Raw genomic sequence first — 11,630 nt, 5'->3', positions numbered from 1 at the left:
ATTGGAAACATCAATCAGATATCAGAGGCAATGATCCAAAATTTAAATTGCAAACAGGTTTTATTGCTGACATAGCTCAGCTCTTGCAGTCTGTCTCTGGGAGTTCAAATCTGTATCATCTTTATTCACTCCAAACAGGGATGATGCCTTGAGCTGCCAATCTCTTCCTCACCCAAAACACTACTTGTTTACCAGCAATTCTCTTTTCATCAATGAGGAAGGGCTCAACCGTGCTGACTCCCGATCCGTACGACGACAATGAGAACCCTTTGGGACCTGCAAATGTGGCAAAACTAGTGAGCTTCCATTTGCACTGGTGAACTATCTGTATATGCATATAGAAAGAGAGCATCAGCACCTGTCAAAACTCCATCTGGGAAGAAGGCCCAGAAGGAATATGGAATGCTGTTCTTCAGGAAAGATCCCTCCAACTGTTAATCCTCCATGCTTAAAACTTAATGCACTATTATCATGCAAGTTGTTCAGGTTAGAACAAAGTTTATAGTTTCAAGATTCACTGACCTTATTATCCTGAAATGAGATATCAATATCTGATATCTCCTCTTGATCCTCAAGAGTGTCTTTCAGTGCAGGAATCACTTCCTCTTCCATCATCTCTGGCAATGACTTTGCCAGGGGTGGTTTCTTGGGCTTCTGAGGAGCCTCCTTCGCTACTGTTGCTGCTGCTGCTGCTGCTGCTTTTGCAACTGCCTCTTCCTTCTTCACTTCAGTAACTACTTGAAACACTTCAATATCGAACAGTTCACCCAATTACTACACATGCATTTCTCTTAAGCACACATGCAGTTACCTGCGGCTGCAGTTTTTGTGAACCTTCTTTAGCTACACTGTTTAGAGTTTTCTTTGAGAATAAATGAGGTTGCCACATGCATTCAAATAGATAAATTATACTAAATATCGTTTTCCTTTATCTAATTTTTCCTCCAAAGTCCAAGGGCTTACATTAATTATGAGCAATCTCACACCACAGTTTGTAGATTCACCTTTAAGTAGACTATCATTCAACAAAATAGTTACACAATTTACCTTGTCAACAATCTCTTAAATGACAGTTCAAAGGGCAGTAGGAATTACTCAAATGGTAATTCTTTTATCTCACCAAAGAATCTTGACAACTTTTAAATGCCTACGTGGTTTTGTGCTTGCCTCCAATTCCACTAGTCTTTTCATTCCCATCCTTCACTTTCTTAGCTTCAGATGGTGATGGTGATGGCACTACTCTGATTTTATCTCCTCTTGCACCTGAAACAGGCTCCTTCCAGTGATGTCGGCCTTCCGGTTCATCTCTAGTCCTCTTTGGATCACCCTGAGCTACCCTGGCACTTAGAATCTCATTCCAGGAAGGGACAGCATAAACTGCTTTACTGCTGCTGGCTCCAGCAATTCTTTCTTGCTCAAAAAACAGGAGCTTCACTATTGTGCGCAATGGCATGTACTCATTTGCAATAGCATTTGCGCGAGCTTCAGGCGACAATTTACGGCAGTCAATCAACCTGCATAACTTCTTCCTATCTGCCTTGCTCATCTCAGGATGCTCCTATATCGATGCAAAGTTCAGTTTAGTGACGTTACAAGAGAAGAGAAACTGCAAAAACTACTTCAAATTGGCACAATTGTGCCTCCTCTTTCAGTCTGGCATATCTTAACTAGATATGCATGCATGTACCTCAAGGTATGAATTGATAGCTTGATAGAGCCCATTGTGCTCCTGTCGTGCGATTTCAGGTAAGGATTCTGCTAGTTGGATGAACTTTGAAACTGGTAAAGTGCTGTCCCTTGCAATGGTTTGGAGGTAGGAGTCGAAAGTCTTGCCCACCTTGCTCATGGACACCATCATCCTCTCGTTCTCTTCTTGTTGGCGAAACTGCGCTAAGAAATTCTCCAAAACGGCCTCCACTGTGCCGATATCATGAGACTGGGGATCTGTTGGTGATGGGACGATCAGATCGTCTGCAGTGGCTTCATCCATCTGCCGGCCTGATCGTCTTACGAGCTCAGCCTTGACAGAAGGAGAGGCCCCAACGTAGTTGGCAACTTTCAGGAGCCTGAACAGGAAACTGCCGGAGACCGATCCTGGCTCCGTCGGGATCATGCTGACGATGGATTCGAGTGCCCGACGGTGTTTGCTCAGGGTGTGATCCGTTCGCGCCGAGGAGCTCTGAACATGCTCTCGAATCTCCTGTGGGCTGGGTAAGTGTTTGCATGCGTAGACATGGAGTGCTTCTCCGATGAGCCCTGCAGGGAGCTTCTTGGTAGACCTTAAGGTGGATATAATCGACCGGAATAGATCGAGATGAAGCTCAGAAACATCCTCCGTCCACCAATCCTTGGGGGCTGATGTTCTTTGCTGCTTCTTCGGGTAGCCTGGCCTTGTGTAGGTGTAGGACCATGCAACCTGGAGATGAAAACTTCAACAATCTAAAATGCTCGAGAACTGAGATGGTATCGACAGTTGCTGATCCACAAACCTGTGAATGGTGCACTAGGATTTTTTCAATCACTGAATTCAGGCATGGCTGCACAATCCTATGCTCATCTGACCACCCGGACTGCCTCCACACGGTTTGCAGTGTCACAATGGAGTCTTTCCAGCCCTGGAGGATGCATGATTCGAAGAATGACTCGAGCTTCGTCGTGAAGTTTCCTTTGGCCACAGACTCAGTCATCCTCATAAACTTGGCTGCAGAAATTGCTGGCACAAAGTTGTGAGCGCTGAGGTTGATGGAGATCCCATAGCAGAACTTGGCACACAGTTCAAAAGCTTCTTCTCCTCCCGGTATGTCGTGAAGGGCGATCGGAATTGGCTGACTGGTTTCGTTGCCGGTGTCAGACCAGAGTTGTTGCATGAGGCCACATTTCAGGAGGAGTGGAAACTACAGGTGAAATGCATGCCATGAAATCAAAAGCCTGAACCAACTTCAGGATAGGAATTGCAGTTGTTCAGCCATGAGTGATCATTAATTCGAGGCAAAATTTAACAAAAACTCCAAATAAGCTTCAGCTGATTCTCAAACTTGTTTGCCTATATATGATTCCATGGCAACACAGTTACTTCTTTACCTAGGATTAAATGTATCTGTATCTATCTATACCAACAGTGTGCTCCATAGTTCATACTCCATTCTCTAATATATTAAACACCTGACAAAGAGGGAAAGTGAGATTGTACCTTATGCAAGAGATACTTTGTGTTATTTACATGAATTATGAGGTCAGCTGGTACATCTGACATCACAGACCTGCAACATGAGATTAATTTTCACTTGCAAATACATCAATCCACAATTTCTCAAACTAAAGCTTCTTGTTGGTCTGTTATATGGTTAACAATTGCATACCTTACGGCCTCCTCGGTGAAGAAGGTGTCTGGTTTCGATCCAAGTTTCATGTACTTCATCCTTGCCTGAGTTCTTCTTCCCTTGTACTACTGACATGAGATCTTCCTCTATGAAACTCTAGCTTGTAGGAAATAGCAAACTCTGGTGGCAACATGAACAAAACAAGTTCTATATAACTCAGGTGCAGAGTTTCCTGCACTTGATTGAAGAATAGACAACATAAATGTAAATCCATCTAAACAAACTAAACTATTCATACAACCATGTCCTAGTGTGCTACTAGTTAAAGTGCTACTTCAGCTTTCTGATGTAGGCAATGATATTGAAAAGAAAACTTGTGTTTTTGTTGTGTAAAGAAGAGCCTACAAAAAGGATCAAAGACATACAAAAACCTTGATATTTCCTAAAATCATGTAAGTTTAGCCACCAAAGAATAGGAGAACTCAATCGTCCCGTTAAGCCACAAAACTTCTGCACATGGAAAAAGAGGAACAATTAAGGCCCCATCATCATTTGGGTGGCCACAATGTGGCATTGTTTAAGTGGATTAGATGCTAAATTAGCTTATGAATATAGAGGTGATGCAACCAAAATATTGTAAAATAGTCAAAGCTTGTAGCTGAAAGTACCAGTAGCAAGGATCTGAAGGATGTGGTTGGAGGTCCTGCAATGGCGCATGGATCTGCAGATGAACAACATGAGACTGTCAGTTCCCTCTCACATGAAGCAAATTTAAGTAGAAAATAAACAAGCAGAATTGATAATGATAGATGGGTTTTGAAGAATCTCACCTCAATGACAGAGAAGAAGTTGATACTGAAAGACCAAGAACAGAAACTGGTCCTTTGTGCTCTTTTTCCTGGGACTTTACAGAGAGAAATAGATGAAGACGGGACTACTGCTAGCAAAGAAACTGCCTTTTGTGAAAACACACAAGTACCTTAGATTCCTCTCAGGTGAGATGAGATGTCCATGAAGCATGGGCATTGTAGAGGTAGAAGGAATGGTTTAGGTAGGTGTGATGTGAAGTATCAGGAATGAATGCTTCCATGGAAAAGATCCTGTTGAGCCCGCCCCCAACATATACCTTCTATATATATATACTTGTAAATCATGGATTAGGTAATTGCCAGAGAATCTTTGTGCATTCTAGCACCAACAGTCAACTTTGTCATGCAGCATCCTAATCTTCATAAATCATCTAAAAAGTAGAAACCTGTGGCCTTTGTTTTAACTTTGCAACGATCTAGCATCTGCCACCCACAACAACCGCATGACGACCGTTATTTCTTTAATCAGCAAAAGTAGAAGGCCAGTGGCCTCCGTTTTGTTATTGAAACCTTTTCAGAACTCCTAACAGAGCGCAGAAATCAAACCCTGTAATGTAATCTTTATGTTAATTAGGAAATATTTATAGCATCAGTCTTGATCATTCTTCTCTTTGTTTAATTAATTTAAAGGGAAACTTACTTTAATTGGCTTCGGAAGTTTCATCTCCATTTCACTTTGGAATTCTTTGAAATTTAAGGCAGGCAATCATAATAATTCTGAACCACCTTGCGGCCTCAGTTTCATACGACTGGAATGAGCGGCGATGAGCTTTCTTTTGTGCGTTAACAGCATGATGAGGTCATTGAAAGGGCCAATGATGCACTCCACCTCTCCGCCTCTGGGTGATCCATGATTGAAGCCTCATGGTGGGAGCGACTGTATAAAGGTGTGGAACAAGTAAGATCCACGTGAGACACGTCCCTCTCCCACTAACTCGCCCTAGATTCTGTGCTCCTCTTCTTCTTTGATCATGTTTGATGCAGTCCGACTAAGTAGCTAGATCAGACAGGTTTGGATCTTGAAAAGTGATGAATCCCAACAGCTTTGTTGGTGGTGGTGATGGTGGTGGATCATGATTCAAAGTGTTGTTTCCTCTGCGCCACTCGTTACTGGGGAATTGGTTTCATCGTAGCAGTGCAAATGGAAGTGCAGCAGCCTGCTCCAAAAGCTGAGGTTGTCTGAAAGCTCGGACAAGCCCCCTACTTCACTTTGTCTGCACTACATGGCAAATTAGTAGTGCCTGCCTTGTTGTCTGCCTGCATTGTGCATTGTTCTTCAAGTAATTGATAGTTTCATGACAATTTTAGGTTATAATGATGTTCTAGAAATTTAGCTTTTTCAATTTTTTTATGAATGATTTAAAGATGGCTCTGCAACTACAAAAATAAATTTCTTGGACGAGATCAATTAAATTTCTGACGTCGAAAAATTAAAAAAAAAAAAAAAACAGATTGTATGAACTCAGTTCAATTTTCGTGCCATATACAGTCGTAGAATCTGTACCATAGTAATGAAGCTGAACAGAGTTAATGCTGAAGCAAACAGACGGTGTCCAAAAACGCCATGCCATCTCACATGGTTTATGTCAAATACATGAAATAAATCTGCCATGGGTCCAGTTCCACAGAGGAATGATATCTCTCATCCGGAAGAGAACGTTACACCCATATCCATGTTGCCTAGGAGAACAGAGGGGACGAACGCTCACTGTTGTAGCAACTTAGAGTCACAAGCTACAATCTTCACTCTCTTAACTGGCTCATTCAATTCATCACTTTTGAAAGTTGCATCTTTCAAGATGAACGTCCAAACATTGTCACAGAATCTATAGGTGTGCAGATGGCCCTGCAGAACAGTCCCAGAGCTCAGGTATCTCAATTAGCATATTATCAAACACAAAGGCAAGATAAAGATCTGAATATGTTACTACTTTCCTGAGCAATGGGGATGTTTGAATTCTTATTGGAATCAATAGTATCATATAGAGGATTGGAAACTTCATATTGGAATCACTATCCATGCATAATATGTTGTGTCTAACAGGTTAACAACAAGCTTTTACCTTAATAGTAACCTTGCTCTTCACTTGATTCTCCAAAGCATCAGTCATAGACTAGAAGGAGAAAATATAAAAATGAGAAACACCCATAAGTATGACCTCAGAAGTCCCAAAAGAATTTTAGTAACTCACTAAGAATTTAGCTTACCCTATCAAACTGCATAAGAACTTGAATTGCAAGGTCTGGGCTCAATCTTTCATTTGTAACCATCTCATCTAGAGTTTCTGTCAAGCACATACCAATACGGGACCTTCGATACAACTCGAATGTGGACATGGTCTATTCTAGCATGAAATTCAGTGACAAAAGTCAATGACCCAAAGGGGAAACCTGAAATATATCAAAGTCAACATAAAACAAGGAAGTTCTGTTTAATTATTTATAATATAAAGACAGCAGACCACTTTTAAATATATTAGAAACTGGACTTGCTGAAGCAAATTGGTCTCCACCAGAATGTCAGCATCATAAATTACTAGATGAACCTAGATAACAAAGGGACATAGGTAGCAATGTTGGTGCAGAAGTATTACTATGCAAAAGAGATGTTCTTATTGACAAAAGAAATGACATTATTATTAAGTATAATAAGAAGGGGAAAAAATGTATTGTTCACTTTTTTATGCCATAGGCATATACGTAATATCAGACTTGATATACCATATCAAGTTATCAATGCAGATTTTTTTTATGTGGACATGATACAAAATTATTGATATTAAAATATGAAAAGGAAAACATCTTCCACAAATATCTAACTATAACTTCAAATCCAATATTATTTGAGAGAATATTAAGAAGTAGTCTCATCTCTCCACCTTTTAAGGGAAAGAAATAGCACTTGAGAATCCCAAAGGAAACATAGATAGGCCAACTCAACCTTTTGCCATTAGTAACAAATTATGAAGAAGTGATTTGTTCAAGTCTTCACAAGAGATGGATAATAAATGAAAATGATAATAATAAGAAAACTTTAGAAAAGATCAAGAGGAAACCATAGTGCTCAGTTTTTACTAACTCAAGTAGTGCAAATGTAACACAAATAAAACACCAAAGAATTTGTTGAAAGAAGATAGGGAGAAGAAGAAGAAATATCTAAATGCTACTGAGGTAAAGGGGAAGAAGGGACCTTCAAGCTTTAAGAGAAAGCTACTAGGAAGAAGCAAGAAGAACAAGGGGAAAAGATTCCTACAGAAGATACAGAAACAAGAGACAGATTTGTTGCAAATTTGTAAAAAGAACATACAAAGCACAAAGAAGGAACATGAGGAGCAGCATAAGGAGAATACCCAAGGACTCTACCTCACAATGTCCGGAACTCTATGTCAATGATCATCATGTCCACAACTCAATCTCATCAAATCCACAAGCACCACTCCATATAGGCCTCCAACTCTCAAGCATATGAGCTATCTAAGCTCCACGATCTTCACGATCACCTCGTGCACTATCCAAGTACTTACACACTCGAAGCACATGCCAAAATATAAAACATACCCAACTTAAATCATATTCCTAACACATCAAAAAAAAACATATTAAGTCAAACCACAAGACAAGAATTGTTTCCCCAACACGAGTTTCTCTTAGTGATCGAGTCACATGGTGGACAACGGAGGAGAGACAAAGTGGATAGGGGAGTACAAGACCATGAGCATAGGATAGCAACAAAAAATTGTGGTGGTTGCCATCCAATTCGTTCCAAGGCCTTGGATGTGGTACTTTTTAGAGAAGACAAAAAGAAAGGGTTAGGAGACCACATTGTAGGCTCAAGCGAGAAGACACAAGTTGGATGAGAGAAGGCCACGATTGACCTACAACAACAACAACAACAACAACCAAGCCTATCCTACCCTTATGGAAATATCTCCTCAAAAATCCAAAACCTGAAATGATAGCTTTGATACCAAGTTTAGAGAAAGGTAATATTCTATTACTGATTAAAGATACCTATTATATATGTATATATAAGACAAATAACAAAACCCTAAACCTAAAATGCATATGTGGCACAAGACCCACATTGTCACAATTTCAGTAGCTTATTAACTCTATTACTATTACTAGTATTAATTGTGTAGCACCTCTTTACTCTATTTCCCTATAGGTACATAGCATACAAACTATAGACCTCAAATTTTTTATTAAAAGAGTTAAAACAACTAAACAAGACTGTCGCATAGCACTCCTGAAAAGGTGCTAGTTAGCTCAGCCAGTAAGGGCCATAGAAATTCAGTAAAGGTGTTTAAGATTGAACTGGCATAAATACTTATTATGCTATTACTTCCAAATTAGCCTTCAACGCTTGCTCAAAACAAACTATCTATCTGCTTTTAATTTTGGGAAAAAGAACTTATTCCACCACACCTAACAAAGACAATACAATTTACTTAACAGCATAGTAATGTGCCTGCATAAAAATCTAGAGTACGTGTCATTTATTATTCCTTGAAGAAACCACAAAGCTTTAGACTATCATTAAGTATTGGCAACATAAAGAATAACATAGACTTGATCCTTCTAAGTTAATCAACATTCAGTATATGGAAAGCAAACAAAGAAAGGTAAACCAACTAATATTCAGTTTCAAAAGTAAATGCTGATCCTGAATGTTTTCATGAGTAACAAATTTCTGAGAACACCAAGAATTTAATTGGTAAAGTGACGCATGAAGAAGGAAAATGGTCACAGTACCATATTAACTTCTGACAGGGGACAACAATGTCATGCAGAAAAAAACAACAATTCTTGGTGATTACGTTTGGACTGAACATTACATAATCAACAAACTTCATAAACTTACAAAAACATAATGGGTCCAAATTTGCTTCCAACCACAAGCAAGAAGTACACAAAGTAGAAAGGTTAATAGTTGCATGCTCCTTGAACTATACCCCAACATCAAAAATTTCTAAATATCTTTAAGGAGAATCAAATCTATAATTTTCTGCATCTATTGTCCTAGCCAATTGAAAGGGAGCCTTGGCACAATAGTAAAGTTGCTACCATGTGATTTAGAAATCACGGGTTTGAGTCTCGAAAACAACCTCTTGCAAAGAAAGATAAGATTGCGTACAATAAACCCTTCTTCGAGACCCCACATTGGCGGGAGCTTTATGCATCGGGCTACTCTTTTTTTTTAATTGTCCTAGGCAATTAAATTTTTTCACATAGTCAATCAGTTTTCTTTAATTTTACCATTGTTGTGAACACCTCTAGCAAGAAGCTCAATCAGTCATAAGAAATTCAAAAGTAAAAATATCTAAGTTGAATATCTTCTAAGGAAAGAAGGAATACATTATGCAGTAGCAATCTGCAATTTTCTGTATACAATTGTAACTTCAACTTAATAACAATGTGAAAATCATTCGAGTTAAAAGGGCAATGGTATTCAAGATTTTCTATTAGCTAGGAACTTAAAGTAAAGAAAAATAAAAAATGAAAAATGACAATTAGCTATGAAAAAACAAAATAACGTTCTGCAAGCATCATAGTTATCATTGGGAGAAATGTAACTACATCATCTTCTTACCATAACCATTGGGTATTTCATTTCCTAAGCAGGAACCAACAACTTATACCATAACAAGTCAAAATAAATAATCAAGTAATTACAGAGACCTGAAGAAAATAAATAAAGCATTCTGTTACACGATCTAAGAATCCATATGGTGCAAAAAGAAACATCATTATATCCCTTCTTCTGGCTTTTGCAATCAAATAAGTCGCCAATTACAATTTTCTTAATCCTAGGGTTAGTATCTCATGGTTACTTGCTTAACATAATTATAAATTTTTAACATTGTGAATAGAGAAAAAGAAAAGACAAAATAAGTGCCACCAACAGGATGAAAAACAAATAGATGCCTCTTCTCGGTCCTAAGAAACCTTAAACTAACATTCAATTAGTCTAACAGCAAACAAAAAACACAAATCGAAATAGACAAAATAGCAATCTATATACCAACGAAATCAAAGCAGATTTAGCTATTTTCAGTTCAGCAAAGCCGACCATAGCCTAAACCTAAATCCAAAACCAGAACGATAAAATCAGGAACGGAAACAAGGGGCTTTCGCATCACACGCTAGATACAACGAAAATGAAGCACAAACGCAACGAAATAACCTCCGATCGTCAGATCTTGTGCTAAATCTTGACCGTCGAAAACCCTAATCGCAGCCGGTGACGAAAACTTAGAGAAAGGGGCTTATGGAAGGCGGATGATGTCGCCGGAGGCAGTAGAGCGAGCTTGGAGAGCGAATATACGACGGAGTGTGTGAGGAATACGAGAGAGAGAGAGAGGTCGGTTTCCAATGGTGGATTCAAATCCAGAGTCTTATAGGGCGATGGAATGGGGAGGAAGGAATATATATGGAGAGAGAAAGGAAGCTTTAGGAATGATTTGTCCGCATAAGAATACGGTGCGTACCGTGGATCTGCCGTCGGCTGTCTACATAAAATAAAATGGAACTTGGGACGGTAGAAGAGTTGGAAGACTACGCGGAGCTGGGCCAAATGCCTGCCTGCAGGCCACGGCCGAGTCAGACCGGTTCCTAAAATTAGACCCGACTGCCCGGTTTAAATGATTATTATGGGATGGACATTGATAAAAGTCAAATCTAAATAAAAAAAATATCCTTCTAATTTATTTCCTCTCATATGTGATCGTTAGAGTAACCGTATGAAATTGTCGGAACGATAGAAGATACTCAACTCTCAAATTGAAGAGGCAAGAAAAGATAACTACTGACTCGGCAAATGGATAATAATCGTTGATCAAAAAGGTATGATGGATCGCATGTAATGTGATATGGAGCGTTGGATTGTGAAGAATTACGATTTGATCGCTTGTGATGAGATTTGATCTGAAACGTCAGATCGAATAGATCATTTGATCCAGATCCGACGATTGATGACCAAAACAGAGATCTAAGGGTCACAACCCTTCAGATCTGATGAATGAGATTAAGTGGGCTATATGAAGGGTTACAATCCTCTAGATTGGACAATTCAGATCGATCCAATCCAAAGGACATATCCTCTCACCCAAAGGGTATTTAACCTCTTCATTTGGTATAAATAGATCCCTTCAGATGCTGAAAATTTCATTGAATTCATCGATTCTCCTCGTTCTTTGAGCATTCATCTCATCTTGTACATTCGGAGTCTAAAAAACCTACGAGAAAGTTCGTTGGTCTCGAAATTTGAAGTGCTACTATTTCGAGATGTTCGTCGTTGTATCTTGGGAACGAATTGCTGCTATCTGTAAGCACCGTAGCGGAGCAATATTATTTACGAAAATAGTGTCGAACACTAGCCTCGACAATCTATATCAGTTTGCGTCCTTCCCGAAAATTCACCGAAATAACAAAAATAAAT

General features: G+C 39.2%; 3 protein-coding genes across 4 annotated transcripts; all 3 read right to left on the bottom strand.

Annotated features, from left to right (window-relative positions):
- Positions 1–121: 121 nt before the first annotated feature.
- LOC141837244 (uncharacterized) lies at positions 122–889 on the bottom strand. Its single transcript, XM_074724683.1, has 4 exons — positions 802–889; positions 523–746; positions 359–431; positions 122–276 (listed from the first exon to the last, which is right to left on the bottom strand). Exons 1-4 carry the CDS (start codon positions 887–889, stop codon positions 122–124), a joined length of 540 nt encoding a protein of 179 aa, XP_074580784.1.
- A 205-nt stretch (positions 890–1,094) lies between these two features.
- LOC141841627 (BTB/POZ domain-containing protein At5g47800-like) lies at positions 1,095–4,372 on the bottom strand. The gene is made up of 9 exons (XM_074729809.1): positions 4,300–4,372; positions 4,151–4,224; positions 3,989–4,041; positions 3,752–3,830; positions 3,360–3,552; positions 3,191–3,260; positions 2,490–2,894; positions 1,688–2,416; positions 1,095–1,558 (listed from the first exon to the last, which is right to left on the bottom strand). Exons 5-9 carry the CDS (start codon positions 3,416–3,418, stop codon positions 1,148–1,150), a joined length of 1,674 nt encoding a protein of 557 aa, XP_074585910.1. The 5' UTR covers positions 3,419–3,552; positions 3,752–3,830; positions 3,989–4,041; positions 4,151–4,224; positions 4,300–4,372; the 3' UTR covers positions 1,095–1,147.
- Positions 4,373–5,651: 1,279 nt separating this feature from the next.
- Positions 5,652–10,652, bottom strand: LOC141842184 (transcription initiation factor IIA subunit 2-like). 2 transcript variants are annotated; one of them, XM_074730409.1, is made up of 4 exons: positions 10,377–10,652; positions 6,398–6,534; positions 6,253–6,303; positions 5,652–6,035 (listed from the first exon to the last, which is right to left on the bottom strand). In XM_074730409.1, the coding sequence occupies exons 2-4, from the start codon at positions 6,524–6,526 to the stop codon at positions 5,895–5,897; spliced, it is 321 nt and encodes a 106-aa protein (XP_074586510.1). In that variant the 5' UTR covers positions 6,527–6,534; positions 10,377–10,652; the 3' UTR covers positions 5,652–5,894. The 2 variants fall into 2 exon arrangements, with proteins under 2 accessions (XP_074586510.1, XP_074586509.1); XM_074730408.1 differs by having other exon boundaries at positions 6,398–6,529; positions 10,377–10,650.
- Between the last annotated feature and the right edge of the window lie 978 nt (positions 10,653–11,630).

This window comes from Curcuma longa, chromosome 11 (assembly GCF_044706935.1).
Source record: "Curcuma longa cultivar G26 ecotype Majalengka, Jawa Barat chromosome 11, ITB_CL_G26_1.1, whole genome shotgun sequence".
Taxonomy (NCBI): Eukaryota; Viridiplantae; Streptophyta; class Magnoliopsida; order Zingiberales; family Zingiberaceae; genus Curcuma; species Curcuma longa.
This window is presented reverse-complemented; position numbering and strand designations above follow the sequence as displayed.

Bases quoted from the DNA above. Each gene is read 5' to 3' on its own strand.
- LOC141842184 (XM_074730409.1), bottom strand. From the start codon at position 6,526: ATGTCCACATTCGAGTTGTATCGAAGGTCCCGTATTGGTATGTGCTTG. The intron at 6,304-6,397 runs GTAAGCTAAATT...TTCTCCTTCTAG, and splicing joins TTCTTATGCAGTTTGATAGG to TCTATGACTGATGCTTTGGA. The intron at 6,036-6,252 runs GTAAAAGCTTGT...ACTGTTCTGCAG, and splicing joins AGAGCAAGGTTACTATTAAG to GGCCATCTGCACACCTATAG.
- LOC141837244 (XM_074724683.1), bottom strand. From the start codon at position 889: ATGTGGCAACCTCATTTATTCTCAAAGAAAACTCTAAACAGTGTAGCT. The intron at 747-801 runs GTGTGCTTAAGA...TCGATATTGAAG, and splicing joins GCAGCCGCAGGTAACTGCAT to TGTTTCAAGTAGTTACTGAA. The intron at 432-522 runs GTCAGTGAATCT...GAGGATTAACAG, and splicing joins TCTCATTTCAGGATAATAAG to TTGGAGGGATCTTTCCTGAA.
- LOC141841627 (XM_074729809.1), bottom strand. From the start codon at position 3,418: ATGAAGTACATGAAACTTGGATCGAAACCAGACACCTTCTTCACCGAG. The intron at 3,261-3,359 runs GTATGCAATTGT...CTCATGTTGCAG, and splicing joins TTCACCGAGGAGGCCGTAAG to GTCTGTGATGTCAGATGTAC. The intron at 2,895-3,190 runs GTACAATCTCAC...TTTCACCTGTAG, and splicing joins CAAAGTATCTCTTGCATAAG to TTTCCACTCCTCCTGAAATG.